The sequence below is a fragment of the Oxyura jamaicensis genome, unplaced genomic scaffold (genome assembly GCF_011077185.1).
Source record: "Oxyura jamaicensis isolate SHBP4307 breed ruddy duck unplaced genomic scaffold, BPBGC_Ojam_1.0 oxyUn_random_OJ71687, whole genome shotgun sequence".
In the NCBI taxonomy this organism is placed as follows: Eukaryota; Metazoa; Chordata; class Aves; order Anseriformes; family Anatidae; genus Oxyura; species Oxyura jamaicensis.
Window position 1 is genome coordinate 1 of NW_023310643.1, and position 19,474 is coordinate 19,474.

The window sequence follows — 19,474 nt, forward strand, 5'->3', positions numbered from 1 at the left end:
CCCCCCCCAGTGAGGTAAAGTGCCCGTCCCTTACCCTTATATGGCAGAGGGGCGGGGCTATCGGCCTTCCTGGTGCCGTTTATATGGTATAGTCACTTCCGTCGCCTGTTTAGAAGCGGTGCGATCATGGCGGAGCGTGGTCAGCTCCCTCTCCCCGCAAAGCGTTTCTGCTGCAGACCCGGCTATGGTTCGAGCTGTAGGCCAGGCCAGCGGGTGGGCTGCGCCGGACCTGGCAGTGGGGCGTTCTGTGCCGGATCCTCCTCCTCCTCCTCCGTAACAGCAGCTGCTGCTGCTACCACCACCGTTGCCCTGGGATTGCTGCCGCTTGGTAAAACCCAGAGTCCCGAATCCCTGTTGGACATCGCGGCTCGCAAGGTGGCGGAGAAGTGGCCCTTCCAGCGGGTGGAGGAGCAGTTCGAGCGGATCCCGGAGCCGGTACAGCGCAGGATCGTCTACTGGTCCTTTCCCCGCAGCGAGAGGGAGATCTGCATGTACTCCTCCTTCAATACCGGCGCTGAGGACCCCACCACCCCTGGGGGGATTGCCGTCAGTACTGCACCCGGCGGTGCTGCAGACGCTGCCGCCGACGAAAGTCACCTGCCCTTCCGCAAGGGTATATCTCTGCTCGATGGTGGCTGCGTCGATAACGTCCTACAAGTCGGTGAGTCACCGGCCGGGGCCGCGCTCCGGAGCTGGGCCACTGTCTCAGCCGCCCGGACAAGGGCGCTGCCGGCCGCACCGCGGGTCCCACCAGCGTATCACCCACCTGTTATCCCGGGAACCGCCTACTCGCCATGGCCCTGGCGGCCGAGGGCCTTCTGCCGGCCCTGTTCCTGGCGAAGCTGCTCCCTGCCCCCAGCGCTCGGGTCGGCGCAACCCCTTCGTTTCCACCCTGTAACCTAGGCTGTGCAACTTCCTCCGCCAGTCTCCTCCCCTTCGCCTCCAGAACATAGAACTCCTTCGCCTCTCTCCTAGATAAAACTACCTTCCGCCACTCTGCCCCGTCGGCGGCCTTCCACTCCAGCCCGGTGCCGTCGTTCCTACCCAGCAGGTAGCAAGCCTGCGAAAGAGTAGAGAGAATCCTGTCCCTTTAACTCTCGTACTGCACTGTGCCCGTTCCCGGTAATCCAGGCTGTGTAATCCCGTTTGGTTTTGTCCCCTCCCAGCGCCCACCCCCGGCAATCCAGATCGTCACTGTACTCCAGACCACAATAGGAAGGAGATGACTCCGCCGCGGCCCCTCCCCCCCGGGGCAGTCGGTGGAAATGAATCAGCAGAAGGCGGCACACAGGGATGGGGGTGGGGAAATACATCGTGTTCCAAAATAAAGAAATAAAAACGAATGCGAGATCCCGGGAGCGGATTTCTGGGGCGGCGGCGGGGATGGGGGGAGGAGCCGCAAACAAAGGCACTTCTAGGGCAGCGGCGAGCCGGAGGAAGGGGATGAAATCCGAGTGGAGGAGGGGAGCGCGGGCATGCTCCGGGCAGACAGTGAGGTGGGGGAGGAGGGAGGTGAACAAGGGGATAGTTGCTTTGGGATGAGGTGCTGCATGACAACTGGGGGGAGCGAGGGCTGCTCTTCCTCCTGCTAGAAGAGAACAATATTCATCCCTTTTTCCCCTCCCGCCGCTGTTCGCCGCTGCTCTTCTGCCCTCCTTGGCTAATGAGCGCCTTCAGTTAACTCTTCCCTGCCCCTGTTTAAAGGGCCACGGAGGTGAATATCCTCTTCCGCGAGGGGGATACACCCCCCCCTGGGTGGCGTGCCTCGGACCCAGGTACGGGTGTGTGTATCCCCCTCGAGAGGGAGTGATCGAACTTCCACGGGGGATCCGATTTGGTTTTGGTGATGCACTGTGGAGGAGCTGGTGGCCGGACACTTTTTTTTTTTTTTTTTTTTTTTTGTTTCCCCTTCGAAAGGGGAAGCCAGACGAAAGAGGCTGCTTATTTTTTTTCTTGCACCCACCCCCACAGTGGAGCGGTTGACGAAGCAGGGGGCAGGCAAGGCCGGTACCTCCGTCCTGGGCGGTCCTGAGCCTTTTGTTCGTGCTGAGCCGTGCCGGGCACTGTCCACGCGCAGTCTACAAATGTGTTCCTCTGCATGGCTACTTATTTTTTTGAAGGGAAGCTCTGTTGCAGTTCCTAGGCTTGCTGTGCTTCCCTCCAGTCTAGGGTGAGTTCAGCTCAGAGGCAATCACTTAGGAAAAAAAAAATCTAAGTTTATAATAATCTTCATATTTTATCTTTCCCTTTCCAGAGGTCTGAAGCACATCTGTGGTTCCTCAGGTCTGGCAAAGCCGGAAGTAGGGCTTTTTTTTTTTTTTTCCCCCCCTTTGCTTGCACTTGATTCTGTTTGCGAGTGATGAGGAATGACAGTAGTGCGCGTGAGGAGGGTTTCTTGGTCTACATTAAGGCCAGGAGTTCACTGTGGAAAATAAAGCCAAGGGGTGATAAATAGAAGATCTCCTTATTCTTTAGGAGACACACCTAGCGTGGGCTTTGCTTGGTTTTGGCAGTGGAATAGGCCTCAGTGAGTAGTTGTGAAAGGAAAAAGTATCTTTGTATAGCCTCTAAAGGGGAGGGGATTGAGTAATGTTGGCAAGGGTCAATGTGAAAGAAAACATGCATAAGTATAACTGAAGTGTTGACTACTGTTTCTGGAGCTGTTAAATGCATTCTAAACATGCTGAAAATGTGGTTGGTTGTGTGCCTTCCCCCTCCATGCATCCAGTCCTTGTTGCGTTGGCCATTTTTTTTGTCAAAAGATCAGGATGTCTAGAAAACTCGTCATGGAAATCACTATCTTTTTCTGATTTAATCCTGCAAATGTTTAAAAAGACCAGAAGGGTGTAGCCCTCTAATAATAAGTGAAGTAAAGAGCATTACATTGTGGTTAAGTCAGAACTGATAAAAGGCCTGCTGTAGGAGCTTAATAGCTGTATAAAAGACTATTTCTGATTTGATGCAGTTCAGTTTAGATTGAAGCATCTCCCAGTGTAGGCGTTTTACCTATGCGTTAATAAAACTTTATGAAAAATGAAAAACCATGTGGAAGAGGGGCATCTTTATCCATATTTAAAGTATTAATTTTAATGTAATTATGATGTGCATAATCACATGCTTTAAAAAGGATTTAAATCCTCTACTCCTTGTTGCAAGTGAGTATGTTTGACAGTCTTGAAATATCTGGGAATTCTTGCTTTGGAAATGCATAGGCAGTGGCTGAGAAGGTCTGATGTTAATTGGAAGGATGCAGCAAAACCTGTTGGTAAGTTTAAATTCGTGCTAGTGAATCTAGCAGATCAGGTAAATCAGAAGCTCAGTTACTGAAGTTTTAGCACATGAATTCAGGTGACTTACCTTTTGTCCTGCTTTATTTAACAACCTGCCTGTTTACATAGGTCACTTTTCATTGTTAATTTGTGTCAGATATCTAATGTTATGGAATTTCTGGAAAAATAAGTGGGGGGGAAATGACATAATAGGAAGAAATTTCAAAGAAGTAGGCCTTAATGTATCTTTATTGTATTTATTTTATCTTTTTGGCTCAAAATTTACTGAATTCAAATGATATTTTTAAAATCTGGGAAAATCAAATGTGATTTCTAAGAAATGAGACACTTTGTACGCATGCCAAGTTTAATTGCTAACTGGGTACTCCTGACAGCTAGTAGTAATGCAGATACTGTGCAGGAATTGTGCAGCTGACTACAGTGTTTAATTTATACTCAGTAATGAAATAATACTTGACTATTGAGGCAGTTAAAACTGAATAAACTTATAACATGAGACAAATTTAGTCTGTAATATAGTAGAGTATCAAGTTTGTGTATATTCTAATTATTTTTGTACTTTTAATATTCTGTTAAAAGGAAGGTTTTTGGTTAAAGGACTTTACCAGCACTGGTTCTTTTAGACTTGTTTCCTTATGCTTCAAGTTTGACTTTTTATTGTTTTATACTGGTGGCTTGTCTTCTCTTTGCATACCTGTGTTCAGCTGTGTTTTAGGCATAGTGGCAGAACAAACTCTGTCAAGTAAGCTTCTAGTTTACCCTTGTCGAGAACAGCTGGTGGGTTTTATTAGTATTTAATTTATACGTTGAGCTTTGATATTTTGACCAGCCTAAAGTTCATCAATAAATATTCAGTGATTAATGATGGGATTGATAGTACACTTATAGAAATTATAAATGCATGTAGTGTGGTATTAGGGTTTCATATGCATGGTGGCTGTTTTTGTTGTTTACATGTAGTTTTGACTGTGAAATAATGGCAGTTAAAATCTGTTAAGAATTTATTAGCAAAAAAAAATCTATGGATCATCTTTCTTGAGTCTTCTGGAAAACCTGAGCTAGTCAATGAAGTTGCATGAAGAACCTTACAGCAATGGATTGCTTGATTACACAGCAGCAGTTTTGTCAATGAAGCACTTAGTTTCCTTCTCTTATTTATGGAATGCAATGTACTGCTTTGGGAGGTTGGAAAAAATGGTCTTAATAAAAAACTTGTTTGCGTATTTACGGAGCTGGCCTTGATGACCATATTAAGTATGACTTGTGCTTCTTCAAGACGATTTTGCTGAGTCCACTTATCTTGAAAGTTCAAGAACAGGGAAACCTCAGTCTAAATGAATTGTTTAATATATTAGCTACACAGGGGAAACCTGGAATGCTTTTATTCAGAAATACTGTTATGGATAATGGCAACTATGAAAATTGGCTGTACCACTGATGTACATGCAGAATGAGTCTCAGTTTCTCTGCTGATTTAGGTTTTCAACTGAAACCTTGCAAGCTGACTACAATTAGTGAATTGGGGATAAAAATATCAATGCTAATATATTGTCTGGATTTAGTGTAGCTGTATTACATAGAAGTATGAAACTTCGATTTTGCATCCTATAGAGCGGAAGGATGGCAATGTGCAACTTTTTTTAGTTCTTTGTTCTTGCAAGCCATTATATGTGACGTAGCAGTCACGCAGCTTTCCTGGTAAAATCTAAATGCATGAACTAAAAGAGGTGACTTGAGCTGAATGTGCTACTAATGCATGAATGGTAGACAGTGACTAGAAATAGGACTTGATATAATAGATGCCTTGGCTGTCTAATGGAATGAAGAAGCTGAGAATAACTTGATTGGTGCTACTTGAAAATTTTAGAAGCAACATTCTGCTTAGTTTTACTGAAAGTTCAGTGATCGAGCTTTATATTGCTATATATATATACTGACAATAATTCACAGGCTTGATTTCTAAGTAGTTATGTAGATAAATTTAAGTGGCTGGTGGCAGGTGTGAAGATGTGTTGAGGAATGAGTTTGGCTCATTGAGTAAGTGTTCTGGTTTAACCCGGCTGGCAGCTAAACACCACACAGCCATTCACTCACCCTCCCCCCTCCCTCTCTGGGATGGGGGAGAGAAACAGGAAAGTGAAGCCTGTGAGTTGAGATAAAGACAGTTTATTAAGATAGAAAATAATAATAATAATATGTACAAACAAGTGATGCACAATGCAATTGCTCACCACCTGCTGACCGATGCCCAGCCCAACCCCGAGCAGCCGGCCCCCCCACCCCGGCTAGCCACCCCTATATATTGTTTAGCATGACGTCAGATGGTATGGAATACCCCTTTGGCCAGTTTGGGTCAGCTGTCCTGGGTCTGTCCCCTCCCAGCTCTTGCTGCACCCCCAGCCTGCCTGCTGGCAGGACAGAGCGAGAAGCTGAAAAGTCCTTGGCTTAGTGTAAGCATTGCTCTGCAGCAATTAAAACATCGGCGTGTTATCAGCACTCTTCTCATCCTAATCCAAAACATAGCACCCTACCAGCTACTAGGAGGAAAAATAACTCTGTCCTAACTGAAACCAGGACAGTAAGATATACTTAATGTACTTACTACTTCTCTTCCAAGTAAGATGTTGGGTTGACTCTCTTAGATGAGAGGCTAGGAAGAGAAGTTGGGAAGTGATATCTGAGATAAGGTAGAGGTCACAGAGTTCAGTAGATTCCTGAAGAGGTATATTTAAAGACAATATAGTCTGAATGGCTGCTCCCTCTATGTGATCTACTTTCAGTGGGTATTAGTGAAGGCACCCAAGAGGTGCAGTGATTGGCTCTGGAACAGATGTGTTCTGCATCGGAGCAGGGGATTGTAATGTGCAGGGGGTTTCCTGCATTGAAGCACTTCAAGGCAGCTGAGGGAGCTAGCTGCCAGGAGCTGGCAGCCCTCACGAGGGTGGCTGATGAGGCTTGGGTGGAGCCAGGAGCACCCCCACCACCCCACCCCATACAAAAGCAGCCCCTAGGGAGTGTGAGTGACTGGAGTGGGGGAAAAAAGGGTATGGTGTAGCAGATGGATCAGGGAGTGATGGTATCCATCTGGCAGAAGGCCATGACCTATTGGAGCTTGGCACCCACCACAACTGATGCAGCCTCCCAGACAGAGCTCTGGGGGGGAACATGCTGTCACCCAAGTGTCAGGCTGCTGGGTGTGCCCTATTCTTATGCCACTACAGGATGGTGGTAGCAAGCACAGCTGTAGGAGGTGTGCCCAGGTTGAAGAACAGCTTTGCCCGGGTGGCAGAGCTTTGGGAGGAGGTGGGCAGGCTGAGGAGCATCAGAGAGCCAGAGAAGGAGATTGGTGGGACAGTAATCTGCTATCCGTGAGACACACTGCTCAGCCAGACATAACACAAGACATTAAGGTTCCCCTACCCCCTTGCCACCAGGTAGAAGGAGGGACCTAAGAGATGAGAGAGTGGAAGAAGATTCATGCTTTGTATAGCAGGTGAACCTGCCTGCTGCCTACTTCACCTTCCCAGGTGCCCCTACACAACAGGAATAGGCTCTGGAACTTGATGGGCAGGCAAATGATGTGGACAAAGGTCCATCCACATTGGGGGAGTTGCCTGGGGCAAGTCAGCCTATACCCTGCATCACAACAACCTCCACCAAGGGGGGGAAGAAAAAAGAAGAGTTATTGTCATAGGAGACTCTCTTTTGAAGGGAACGGAGGGCTCGATTTGCTGTCCGTACCCAACCCATAGGGAAGTCTGCTGTCTCCCTGGGGCCTGGATAAGAGATATCACTCAAAGTCACTCACCTGCTATGTCCCTCTGATTATTACCCTTTATTTTTTCATGTTTGCAGTAATGAGGTAGCAAAGAGAAAGAGGAGTCCAAGAGGGATCAAAAGGGACTTTATGACTTTAGGGTAATTGTTGAAGGATCAGATGCACAGGTAGTGTTTTTCTCCATCCTTCCTTCCAGTAGCAGGGATCAATACTGAAAGGAAGAGGCAGCGCCAGCAGATTAATACGTGGCTCTGAGGCTGGTGCCACTGAGGTAATCTTGTGTTTCTTGATCGTGGGAAGGTCTACATGACAGCAGGCCTACTGGCTACTGATGAGAAGCACCTTTCTTGGGGGGGGGGAAGGAAGGATTTTTGCACAGGAGTTAGCAGGGCTGATTGATAAGGCTTTAAACTAGATTTGAAGGGGGAAAGGGACAAAACCGGGCCTGCCAGTGATAAGCTTTAGGACTGCATGCCAAAAATTGAGGGGCTGCATGCTAGCAAGACCCTTCAGTTTGCCCCAAAATGGGCTGAGTTCAGTGAAGCACATCTGAAATGTTTCTATACAAATGCATGCAGCATGAGAAATGAGGAGCTAGAAGCCTAGGCCCAGTCCCAGAGCTATGACATGATTGGCACGTGACTGGTGTGTTATGATGGACCGTTACAGGCTCTTCCGCAGGGACACGCCCAGTCCCCCCCGGGGGGGGGGGGGGTGGCACTCTAACGGAGGCACTTGTCTGTACAGAGTTTGCAGTTGGTGATAATATGGTTGAGATCCTCTGGGTAAGGATTAAGGGACAAACAAATAAAGGGGAGTTTGTGGGAGTCTACTGTAGACTACCTAGCCAGGATGACGATACTGATGAATTATTCTTTAAGGAACTGAGAGATACCTCTAGATCATCTGCCCTTGTCCTTATGGGGGACTTCAACTTGCCAGGTGTCAATGGGGAATATCACATAGCTGAGAGAAAGATGTCCAGGGTATTCCTGAAGCACTTTGATAACTTCTTGGTACGTGTACTAAGAGAGCTCAATAGGAAAGGTACCCTCCTAGACCTGTTGCTTGTAAACAGGGAGGGTCTGTTAGGTGAAGTGATAGGTGGCTGCCTTGGCCATAGGGACCATGCAGTAGTTGAGTTTAAAATGTTTGGTGATAAGAAGAAAACTGCCATCAAAACTTCATCCCTGGATTTGGGGAGAGCAGACATCAGACTGCTCAGGGAACTTGTTAGTGAGGTCCCCTGGGAAACTGCTTTTGAAGGCATTGGGGTCCATCAGTACTGGTTGGTTTTTAAGTGCCGCCTCTTAAGAGCACAGGAACAGGTAATTCCAAAATGTCAGAAGTTAAGCAGGAGAGTCAGAAGGCTGGCCTGGCTAAGCAGAGATCTTCAAGAGCTTAGGCAGAAAAAAGAAAGTGTATGGCTGCTGGAAGTAAGGTCTGGCAACATGGGAGTACTACGGGGGTCCTCCTGCTCTTTGTGGGGAGAGAATTTGTGTGGCCGAGGCTCAATTAGAGCTGAAGCTGGCTGGCGGTGTGGGGGGACAATAAAAAAAAAAAGGCGTTAAGTATGTTAACAGGAAAAGGAGGACCAGAGTAAACATTGGTTTGATACTTGATGAAGGCAGTCACATAACAACTAGGGACATAAAAAAGGAGAGAGATTTAATTAATTTTTTTATTTTTTTTTTACCTCTGTCTTCAACACCAGTCATGGGCTCTGTGACCCCAGGCACCCTGAGTTGGAGGACTGTGACTGCAGGAATGATAAACTCCCAGTTAACCCCGAACTTGTGCAGGATTTGCTGCTCCACCTGGGTGCATCTAAGTCCATGAGGCCTGATGGGATGTATCCCAGTGTACTTGGAGAACTGGCTGATGTCATCATGAGATATCTCTCAATTATTTTTCAATGGTCTTGGGAATCTGGGGAGGTCTGAGTTGACTGGAAGCTGGCAAACGTTGTTCCAGTTCTCAAGAAGGGCAAGAAAGAAGACCCCGGTAATTACAGGCCTGTCAGTCTCACTTCAGTGCCTAGTAAAATTATGGAGAAAATTATTTTGTGTGTCACTGAAAAACACCTGAAGGAAAACACAAGTGCTGGATTCTGCATCTGGGAAAGGGCAACTCTGGTTATATGTACAGACTGGGGGATGAGATGCTGGAGAGCAGCCCCACAGAAAGGGATCTGGGGGTTTTAGTTGACAGCAAGCTGAACATGAGCCATCAGTGTGCCTTGGAGGCCAGGAGGGCCAACCATATACTGGGGTGCATCAAGCATGGCATTGCTAGCTGGTCAAGGGAAGTGGTTGTCCTGTTCTACTCTGAGTTGATGTGGCCTCACCTCAAGTACTGTGTACAACTTTGGATGCCACAGTATAAAAAAAGATATAAAACTGTTAGCCTCTAAAGCAGGGCTATGAAGTTGGTGAAGGGTCTGGAGGGGAAGACAGATGAGGAGCAGCTGAAGTCACTTGGATTGTTCAGCCTGGAGAAGAGGAAACTGAGGGGATGACCTCATCACGGTCTACAGCTTCCTCATGAGGGGGAACAGAGGGTCAGGTGCTGATCTTGTTTCTGGTGACCAGCAATAGGACCTGAGGAAATGTCTTGAAGTTGTGACGGGGGGAGGTTCAGGCTAGATATTGGGAGAAGGTTCTTCACTGAGAGGGTGATCAGGCAGGCACTGGAACAGGCTCCTCAGGGAACTGGTCACAGCAGTGAGCCTGTTAGAGTTCAGGAAGCATTGGACAGTGCTCTCAGACACATGGTCAGATTTTTTGGATGGTCCTTTGGGGACCCAGGAGTTGTACTTGATGATTCTTGTGGGTCCCTTCCAACTTAGGATATTCTGTGATTCTATGAAGTGAACTTAACTATCTTGTTATTCTTGAAACTAAAGTAAGTTATGAAATGCGTGGTCCCTTCTCTCCAATCCCCCCCCCCCCCCCTTTACATCCCAATTTCAATTTCATAAAGAAGGTATACTTGAAGGAAATAATATTTTTCAGAAAGCGCTGACTTCTCAGTTTAATGGAATGGTATTTGTCAGACTATCAAAGCAAAAGCTAGTTCTGTTGTTTTGCGGTGGAGGCTCCATCATGATAGTAGTAAAACAAAACTGTTGATTTGATTTTGTACAAGTGTTTGAAACAGACTTATTCATAGGGTTAAATATGCACTGATAAGTTAATATATTGTAACTTTACTATAAGGTATAGTCAAATTTTCTTAATTCTAATCAGTAGACAAATTGTTTAATTTTAAAACATTTTGTATTGCAGAAAGAGCAAATGTGTTTTCATATCAATTTTTTCCCCACAATAGCAAGTACTTGTGGTACCTAGACTTGTGAGCAACGGAGATTTTTTTTTTTTTTTTTTTTTCAGGGCTATATATAGTACTTGGGGATAAGGACTGGAGATGTAGTGAGGAAAGGAAGAGTCTGGTGGCAAATGATGCACGGCTTTATTAGGAACTTCTTCAGATGAAGGTAGAAAATTTGAAGGGGAAAGAGGAGAAGAACTGGCTGAGTTGGTACAGTGGTGATCAGAAGGACTGGAGTTTTTCCTGTGGATATGAGGCCATATGGAAGACAAACCTGAAGTTGTTATGAGTGAAAGATAGATGGTAGAGTTTGGTAGAGCAAATGTGAGCATTGTAATCTTGATTTTGTATATGTGGGGGGGAGGGGGCAATACAGGGAAGGGTACTGGTGTTGTCAGAAAACAGAATACTTCCAGTGTGGAGAGTAAATCTGAAAGGAGTAAGGTGGCAGTAAGTTCAAAGCAGCTACTCCCTGATAACTCAGTGTGGAATAATAGCTAGTGAATTGTTAGATTGGATAATTGGGAAGATGCAATTCATGGGCATGTACTTGAGTGAATCCCTGCCTGTTTGGAGGTCCATCTTCCCCTTCTTTCTTGAATAACAGTAAATACTTCTCTACTGGGTTTGGCTGGGATGTTAACTTTCCCTGCAGCAGCCCATACAGTGCTGCGTTCTGCACTTGTAGCTAGAACAGCAGTGGTATCACACCGGTGTTGTGTCTGATGCTAAGAAGTGCTGGCACAGCATCAGGACTCTCTCTAACCCTCCTGGGGGGTGGGCAAAAAAGTGAGGAAGAAACATCACCAGGGCAGCTGACCTAAACCAACCAAAGGGATATTCCATACCATGTGATGTCCCACTCAGCAATAAAAGGTGGAAAAAGGAAGAAGAGGGATGGGGTGGGCCCTCATTGCAAAAACGTCTGTCCTCCTCCCGAACACCGGCTACGTGCGTTGAGGCCCTGCTTCAAGGACGTGGTCAAGCATCGCTCATTTGTGGGAAGTAGAGAGTAATTTCTTTTCCTCTGCACTTCCACGTAGCCTTTACTTGCTTTGTTATTCCCTTTCCCTCTTTTCCCTTTAGTTGAATTGTTTAATAATATTTCCTTAATAATATTTTTTCTCTTTAATTAAATTATCCTTATCTCAACCCATGAGTTGTTCTTTCCTTTACTTCTTCCCCTCCTCATCTGAGGAGGGGGAGTGAGAGTGGTTGTGGTGTTCAGCTGCCTAGTACAGTAAAACCACCACAACCTCTTAACTTCTTTTGATGATTTGGGTGAGGGAGTTGAGTGCACCCTCAGTAAGCCTGCAGATGACACCAAGTTGGGGGAAAGTGTTGATCTCCAAAGGGTAAGGAAGGCCCTGCAGAGGGACCTGGGTGGGTTGGATCAATGGGCAGAGGCCAATGGGATTAGGTTCAACATGGCTAAGTGCCAGGTCCTGCACTTTGGTCACAATAACCCCATACAATGCTACAGGCTTGGGGTGGAGTGGCTAGCAAGCTGTGTGGAGGAAAATGATCTAGGGGTGTTGGTTGGTGCTTGCCAGAACGTGAGCTGGCAGTGTGCCGAGGTGGCCAAGAAGGCCAAGGGCATCCTGGCTTGTATCAGAAGCAGTGTGGCCAGCAGGTCTAGGGAAGTGATCATCCCCCTGTACTCTGCTCTGGTGAGGCTGCACCTCAAGTACTGTGTTCACTTTTGGGCCCCTCGGTACAAGAAGGACATCGAGGCCATGGAATGTGTCCAGAGAAGGTCAGCAAAGCAGGTGAAGGGTCTGAAACACAAGTCTTATGAGGAGTGGTGGAGGGAACTGGGGTTGTTTAGTCTGGAGGGAGGAGACTCAGGGGAGATCTTATTGCTCTCTACAGTTATCTGAAAGGTAGGTGTGGGGAACTGGGGGTTGGCCTCTTCTTGCAGATAACCACTGATAGGACTAGAGGGAATGGCCTCAATTTGTGCTAGGGGAGTTTTAGGTTGGAAATAAGGAGCCATTTCTTCTCAGAAAGAGTAGTCAGGCATTGGAATGGGTTGCCCAGGGAGGTGGTCAAGTCCCTGGGGGTGTTCAAGGAAAGGTTGGATGTGGTGCTTAGGGACATGGTTTATTGGGTGATATTGGTCTGGTTTGGGGTGGTGGTTGGACCAGAAGATCTTGGTAGTCTTTTCCAACCTTAATGATTGTATGTTTCTAAGTAGAGAGTGTTCAGAAACATCTACTGAAAGGAGGAAGCAGAGGAATATGACTGTTCAATGAGATACTAAGCTGCTATTTTAGGAAGTAAAAGAAAAACCACAAAAGCCAGTAAAGGTCAAAAGTTCTGGGAGAGGCATCTACCTTTCAGCACTTCTATAAACTGGAAAGCAATTGAAATCCTGAAACATATTGTGAGTTTCCACTGGAGACATCAGAGCTATTCCTGATGCACCACAGTTGCTCTGGAACCAGCAAATGTGCAGTGGGTAGAACTGCATTTGAGGGGGGCCTCAATGTACTCAATTATTTGGCCATGGGATAGAGAAGGTAGTGATGTGGGGAAGATGGTGCTGCAACATAACGCAAGCACCTTGGGAAGAAGTTACATGGATGAACGAGGTTTGTGAATTGGCAGCATAAGAGTGCAAAAAAGTTTGTATAACAGCATAGTGCACATGAAGCTTGATAGGTAGATGGGGAGGGTTATCTGTAGCTGTGTTTTGGGCCAGGAAATCTGTGAGGGGTAGTGTTGTATGTGACTTTAGTAAGGAAATGTCCTGAGCCTGGGGATGGGGGAGTATGGCGTGAGGAATAAAGGAAGTCAAAGCAAATCCACTTATCCTGTGGCTGCTGCAAGCTGCTGCTGGTCTGAAGTGCAGAAGTATAGTGGGGAGAGTATGTTTGCAGTGTGGTCTGGAGGTGTGACTGCTACTGAGACAGACTATGACTTATACTACTTGCATCAAGCTAATTAAATATTATAAGTCACCTGTGGCATGTTCAACACAGGTTGGAGGGACCTTTGACTGGCCTGCCCTTGCGGAGCTTGGGGCTGCCATATGCTGTCTTCAGCTCCTTTCTTCTGTGGGCAAAAGTTCTGCCAGGCTTTTGGTCAGGTTGATTTCCTATTGGAACGAATATATTTGTGACCAAGTGAGGTTACATAGAAACATAGAATATCCTGAGTTGGAAGGGACCCATAAGGATCATCGAGTCCAACTCCTGGCACCACACAGGTCTACCCAAAAGTTTAGACCATGTGACTAAGTGCACAGTCCAATCGCTTCTTAAATTCAGACAGTCTTGATGCAGTGACTACTTCACTGGGGAGCCTGTTCCAGTGTGCAACCACCCTCTCAGTAAAGAACCTCCTCCTGATATCCAGCCTATCCAGGTTTGTTAGTAATACATGCTATAGATATTGAATATCCACCTCCAGTGTGGTGGTGGCATTTTGTTTAGTCCTGGTATGGGCATGCTAGTGCAGTGATATGGGCACTGGGAGTTGACATTGTGATGAAAGGGCCTCCGTGGTCATAATGTTTTCTTGTGAGCTCTGGAGTTGTTCTCCAGAAGCCCATTCCAACAACCTTGTTCTGTCTTGTTACTAGGTGAACTCTTCCAAGGATGGGCTGTGAAATAGACCTATCCATATGTATTCCATTGTGTAATACTCTAGTCATGATTATGGTAAATTAAATAACTGACTCATTTACTGTGCTGTGACTTGTTTACTGGTCTGTATCTCATTGTGTAACTCTCAGAACAGAAAAAGGTGTTACTGTGCTTATAAACATCTATTTCCAAGGCTTTTTCATGATTGTCATTTTCAAACAACCCATTACGAAGAGCAGTGTTTGTCATTCACCCTGAAGCTACATGATAGCTTTAGGTTGGCTTAAATATAGGGTGCTGTCAGAGGAACACTACAGTTTTCAAGCTTGCACCTTGTACCAGGGTTTACATAGATAGCTGCATGGTGAGACAGAATTGTCCTGCTTGTCAATTTAGATCTGCTAGGTGAATTTTACTTCATTTATTGGCCATGTAAATGCTACTGTTGATTCAAGGGAGAGGAAGTTGGGAGAAGGGCAGGACTCTTTCTGTCTTAGTTACACTTGGATCAGTTTAAAGTTATCACGAAGGCCTGAGTATTGCCTGGAAAGGAGATAGCTGCTGCGCTTGGAAATTCTTTTGGCAAGAGGCAACCTGACTGTTCCAGGGACTGCAGCATGGATCTCTTCTGAACTGTGACGTCTGATGGGCCTACATGAGAGAGGGCCTACATCTGTTCATCCACAGTGGTTTTCCTTGTTATAAAACCTCAACTAAGAGAGGAGTCCAACCACCATACTCTCCCAGTGATTAAAAAAAAAAAAAAGCCCAACAAATCTTTACGAGTAGAGGAAAGGGGAAGGAAATGCTTAACTACTTGCTCTGATCATCCATGTTCACTTCTTTCTATATCTGTATAGCTTTTGCAAAAGTGCTTTTTTTTGTCTTCAAAGTTCATATGTTGCCTCTTAAAACAGTACTGAGCATCAGCATACTTAGTATAACAGACTTTCAAGGCAATTTTTTCCCCTTATTGTGCAGTTGTTTGACCAGATATATTCCATGTTTATTTTCATTCATAGCTGTTGACCTCATTCAATAAAGATTTTGTAGCTCTTTGGTTAGGCCAGCTGAGCTAACATAGCTAAGAATGAGCTGCCATCTCCTCTGTTTCTTAGCCTTTGATCAGTTACACCTCAACAGTCACACTGAAGGCTGCAGGATCGTGGTGGTATAACAGACTTCTATAGCAGAGACTTCAGCTGACTTGCATGAACTTGATTACTGGTAGTAATATGTGAGAAGGAAATGATGGAGCTTGTTGGGGGTGGGGAAATACCCTTATTGCTTGTAAACTGAGCACTTCTGATACAGACATCACTGAGAGTCTAAAATATCTTTGTGGGATTCCAGTATCATTACTGCTTCCCCAAGTAGAACAGCAATTGAGCAGAATGTTGCTGTTTTTGTATAACTTGGATAGTGTGCAAGTTAAGACAGACAACTGCTCCTGTAAGTGAGGTGTATTTACTGAAATGGTCTGTCTTCAGGACTGGAATAAAGCATGTGTGATCTATTCCAGGTGGACCGAAGTAACACAGAACTAAGCTTGCCCATAACTGATGGAGGGAAGAAGGACATTGGAAGTTGTATACTTCAGTGTGGATGAACCCATTTTCAGGGCAGAAATGGCTTTTTATCATAAAGAGAGATTTCATGGGGCATTATGCAGGTCACTGGGATAGGCTGTTTTGGCTTTCTTGACTGCTTGCACTAGGGAGAGATGAAAGCAAGCCAGTACAAAGCTTTAAACAGTAGCCTACTTAAATGTAGAAGGATTGATCTGGGTTGCTCACTTCCTAGAGCTTTCCTGCAGATCTGTCTGGAGGATTGTGGCTGTCAGACTATCAAGCATGCATGAGTGAGAAAACCAGTCCTTAAGTTGTATATAATTTATGTAGAGTACTATGGTGGTTTTACCTTGCTGGACAGAAACTCTACCACATAGAATATCCCTTTGGTTGGTTTAGTTCAGCTTCCCTGGTGATGTCTCCTACCTACCTCTTGCTCACCCCAAGCCTACTGGCTTGGGGGGGGGGGGGTAGTGTTGGAGAGGGTCTTGATGCTGTGCCAGCACTGCTCAGCAATAAACAAAACATTGGTGTGATACCAATACTGTTCTAGCTACAAGTGCAGAGTACAACACTATATGAGCCACTGCAGGGAAAGCTATAACTGTCCCACCAAGACCCAGTACAGGTACTTCACCTTTCCTCGTTGTCTCCTGCTGGAAAGGAACCTGCATGACCTCCCACCCTAATTGGAGTGTCTTGTTTCCTTCCTAGTCTCTGCAGGTGATGTTTGTCATTAATGTAGGTGTATATTAAGGCTTTAAAACTAAATATTTTTCCTCATTTGAGGAAGGTGAAATTACCTGGTCTGTTATCTTCCCTGCTTCATTGCTGGCTTCATTGCTGCACTGCTACCAGTCTTCTAAAATTAGATAGCTTCTTCGTCAAATCATATTTTAGGTTGGTGGTAGGTGTTTATACTTTTGTGAGATGACCATGGTTTCCATAAGTCAGGTTTGTTAAAGTACCAGCTTGAACTCTGCTCCACAAAGAATGAAGAGCTGTCAGGTGTATCAGTCCTTTATTTTTTTTTTTACTAATTATTTTTTCACAATTGTAGTCTTTTTAATCCTTCCACCTTTACCCCTATTCCTCTTTGCTATTTTGCAGACAAATACAATCAGGGGAAACTAGTTGTTTAGATCTGTAGTACTGAACTATACAATGTGCTATTGCTCATGTGAAGCTAATAAGTAGGAAAAATCCTATCACAATCACAGAATTGTCTAGGTTGGAAGAGACCTCCAAGATCACCGAGTCCAACCTCTGACCTAACACTAACAAGTCCTCCACTAAACCATATCCCTAAGCTCTACATCTATGATTCATGCAAGAGGCTCTTTAAACAGTCTCATAAAAAATGTTCAGTTTTGAAATTTGGTTAAGCTATATTCAGTGTAAATACTGTCCCAGGAGGGATGAAGGGCTTGCAGGACCTGAGTGGGGGAAGGAGAGAGAAACAGTGCTTGTAGGCTTCCTTTGTCTTCATGAAATTCTTAATCTGCTATGACTGGATGTGTATACTTTAATATATTTATGCAAATCCAAAATTGTGCCACAGATTCAAATTATTCTAGACCACGTATTTCAAGTCACACTTTATTCATAACTATGTTTTGTTTTTAATCTTGGGAAAACATTATTCCTTAGTGTGAAAGCATCATTTCATTGGAAAGGCATTTAAGAGGTTTAAAAAGCTGGGATTTTGTGCGCTACAGTTGAGCGAGCCTCCTCAAGTGTGACAAATTTAACTCTGGGATTGATGTTTTTTTATGGAACAGACAGCTCACAGTGGATATTCTCATCACAACTCTGGGGTTGAATTAAATACAAAAAAAAAAAAAAACAGTATCACCAACAAAATCTGAAGGATTCTACTTAGTTCTTTGCATACAGATTTGCTCACATGTTCAGAATTTTGCAAAACTGGTTCAGGAAACTGGACTTACACTTAGCAACCTTGCCAAAGCCATCTAGAAGTATTATGCCAGCAGAAGGTGAGAATGCTGCCTATGGGTTCATGGCCAGAAGCTGCTACGTGTCAGCTGACTGCTGTAGTTTTCCCTCTTTGGACCTTTATTTTGTACCTTCCTGAAAGATGGCTGACCACTTTCCACCACGGGACAAAGTACTGTGGATTACTTTCCAGTCCCTGTTGGGAGACTGTCCACAGGGCAGTTTCCATAGAGCGATGGATGTGTTAACAGTCATGCCTTTTGCATAATTTGTTTCTGCAGTAGATGTGAAGCTATACAAGGCCGTTCAGCCTAGTAGAGAAGTCTAAGACAAGTTTTGGATTTTAAACTTTGAAGATATAAGAATGAAGATATAAGAAAGAGATCCTACTGGGTTCAGATAACTGATACTACTAAAGTTGTGTAGCTTTAATCTAATTTTGTGCTATTTGAATTCAGGCCAGAGTTCCTGTTAATTATGCTGTGCAGATGGCAGGTCTAGTTCATCTGGCAATCCTTTTAAATGTATTCATCTTGAAAGATAAAACAAATGTGTGCAGACTAGGAGCTGGGTGTTGTGAAATTACTTTCACCACACTTTATGCTCAATGTATTCCAGAAGAACTGAGTGCGTAAAATGGTTTGATAGGCTTCCACCAAGCTCAGTCTGTTACAGAATGCTTGGGTTGGAAGGAACAGACACAAAATAGACTAGGCTTTATTTCTAAGAGGTGTCCATCAGTGTTATCTTCCCAAGAATAACACTGCATCAGGTGATAAAGCAAAGAAAAGATGTCTTTTGTGTATAATGATTGAGACTTTGGCTATTGGGAAGTCTCAGAAGCCTCTTCACTTGAATCATCTATATGAAACTTGCTTTTAGATAGGAATGGCTCTTCTTGATTTAGACCGTTGTGAATGCTCAGTAAATACACACACTAAAAGCAGTGTCTCAGTTCTGGAAAATGCCATCTTCCTTAAAAGAAGGGAAAATCTGTATTGGATGATGAATTATGGTAAATATTCAGGTCCATGTTGTACTTCTCATGGAGATTTGTGATGTTACCTCCTTCCTTTATCTTCCGCACTATGTAGAAGTGACAAGAAGAAAAGACAGGCAAAAACAAATACTGTACTGTTTGTTATGAAGATGCCACTAAATGCACGTAAAGGCAGGTGAGATTTAAACCTATTTGTTAGCAGAATGAGATTGAACTCATCAGATGCAATGGCTGTGAACACTGAAATCCTTTAACTCATAATTGCTGAAAACTTGAAACATTCAAACTTTTAATATCTTTTAATTTTCTGATTATTTTGAATACAGCTTGTCACATCTTGATTAAGCCTAACTTAATTTGATGAATATGGAGAGTGAGCAGGATGCAAAGGAGAAACCTTAGTTGAAATAGCTTCGCTCAACCTCGTCATTTAGGAAAAAATGCATTTCCTCAGAAATGGGATAAAGTCATAATTCGCTCATCATTTGAAGTTTATGCCTGAAATAAAATATCAAACTGCAAATTGTACCTTAATTAACAGGCTATTATAGAGTGAAAAACATAGCAGGTGAAGGGCATCTGTAGCTTTTAACCAGTTGAACAAAAGTTAGGCAATTCTTGAACATACCTGGAAAGGTAGGAAACTTTTATTCTGGTGGCAGCATTTGGAGTTGATATACATATACATTCTTAGATTTATATCAGCCCATTCACTTAAAGTAGGAACAGGACTTGTAGGAAAACATTCATTAACCTGTACTGGGTCTGGCTGGGATGTTAACTTTCCCTGCAGCAGCCCGTACAGTGCTGCGCTCTGCACTTGTAGCTAGAACAGCAGTGGTATCACACCAGTGTTGTGTCTGCTGCTGAGAAGTGCTAGCACAGCATCAGGACTCTCTCTAACCCTCCTAGGGGGTGGGCAAAAAGTGAGAAAGAAACATCACCAGGGCAGCTGACCT

At 44.7% G+C, this 19,474-nt stretch overlaps 1 protein-coding gene across 1 annotated transcript in view; it reads left to right on the forward strand.

Annotated features, from left to right (window-relative positions):
* The first annotated feature begins 35 nt into the window (after positions 1-35).
* The window catches only part of LOC118159699 (zinc finger SWIM domain-containing protein 6-like), a 158,098-nt gene continuing 138,659 nt past the window's right edge, over positions 36-19,474 (forward strand). Inside the window, exon 1 of the mRNA XM_035314263.1 lies at positions 36-661. Coding sequence (XP_035170154.1) covers positions 127-661 — 535 coding nt within the window. The 5' untranslated portion in view covers positions 36-126. The remainder of the gene's footprint in view (positions 662-19,474) is intronic.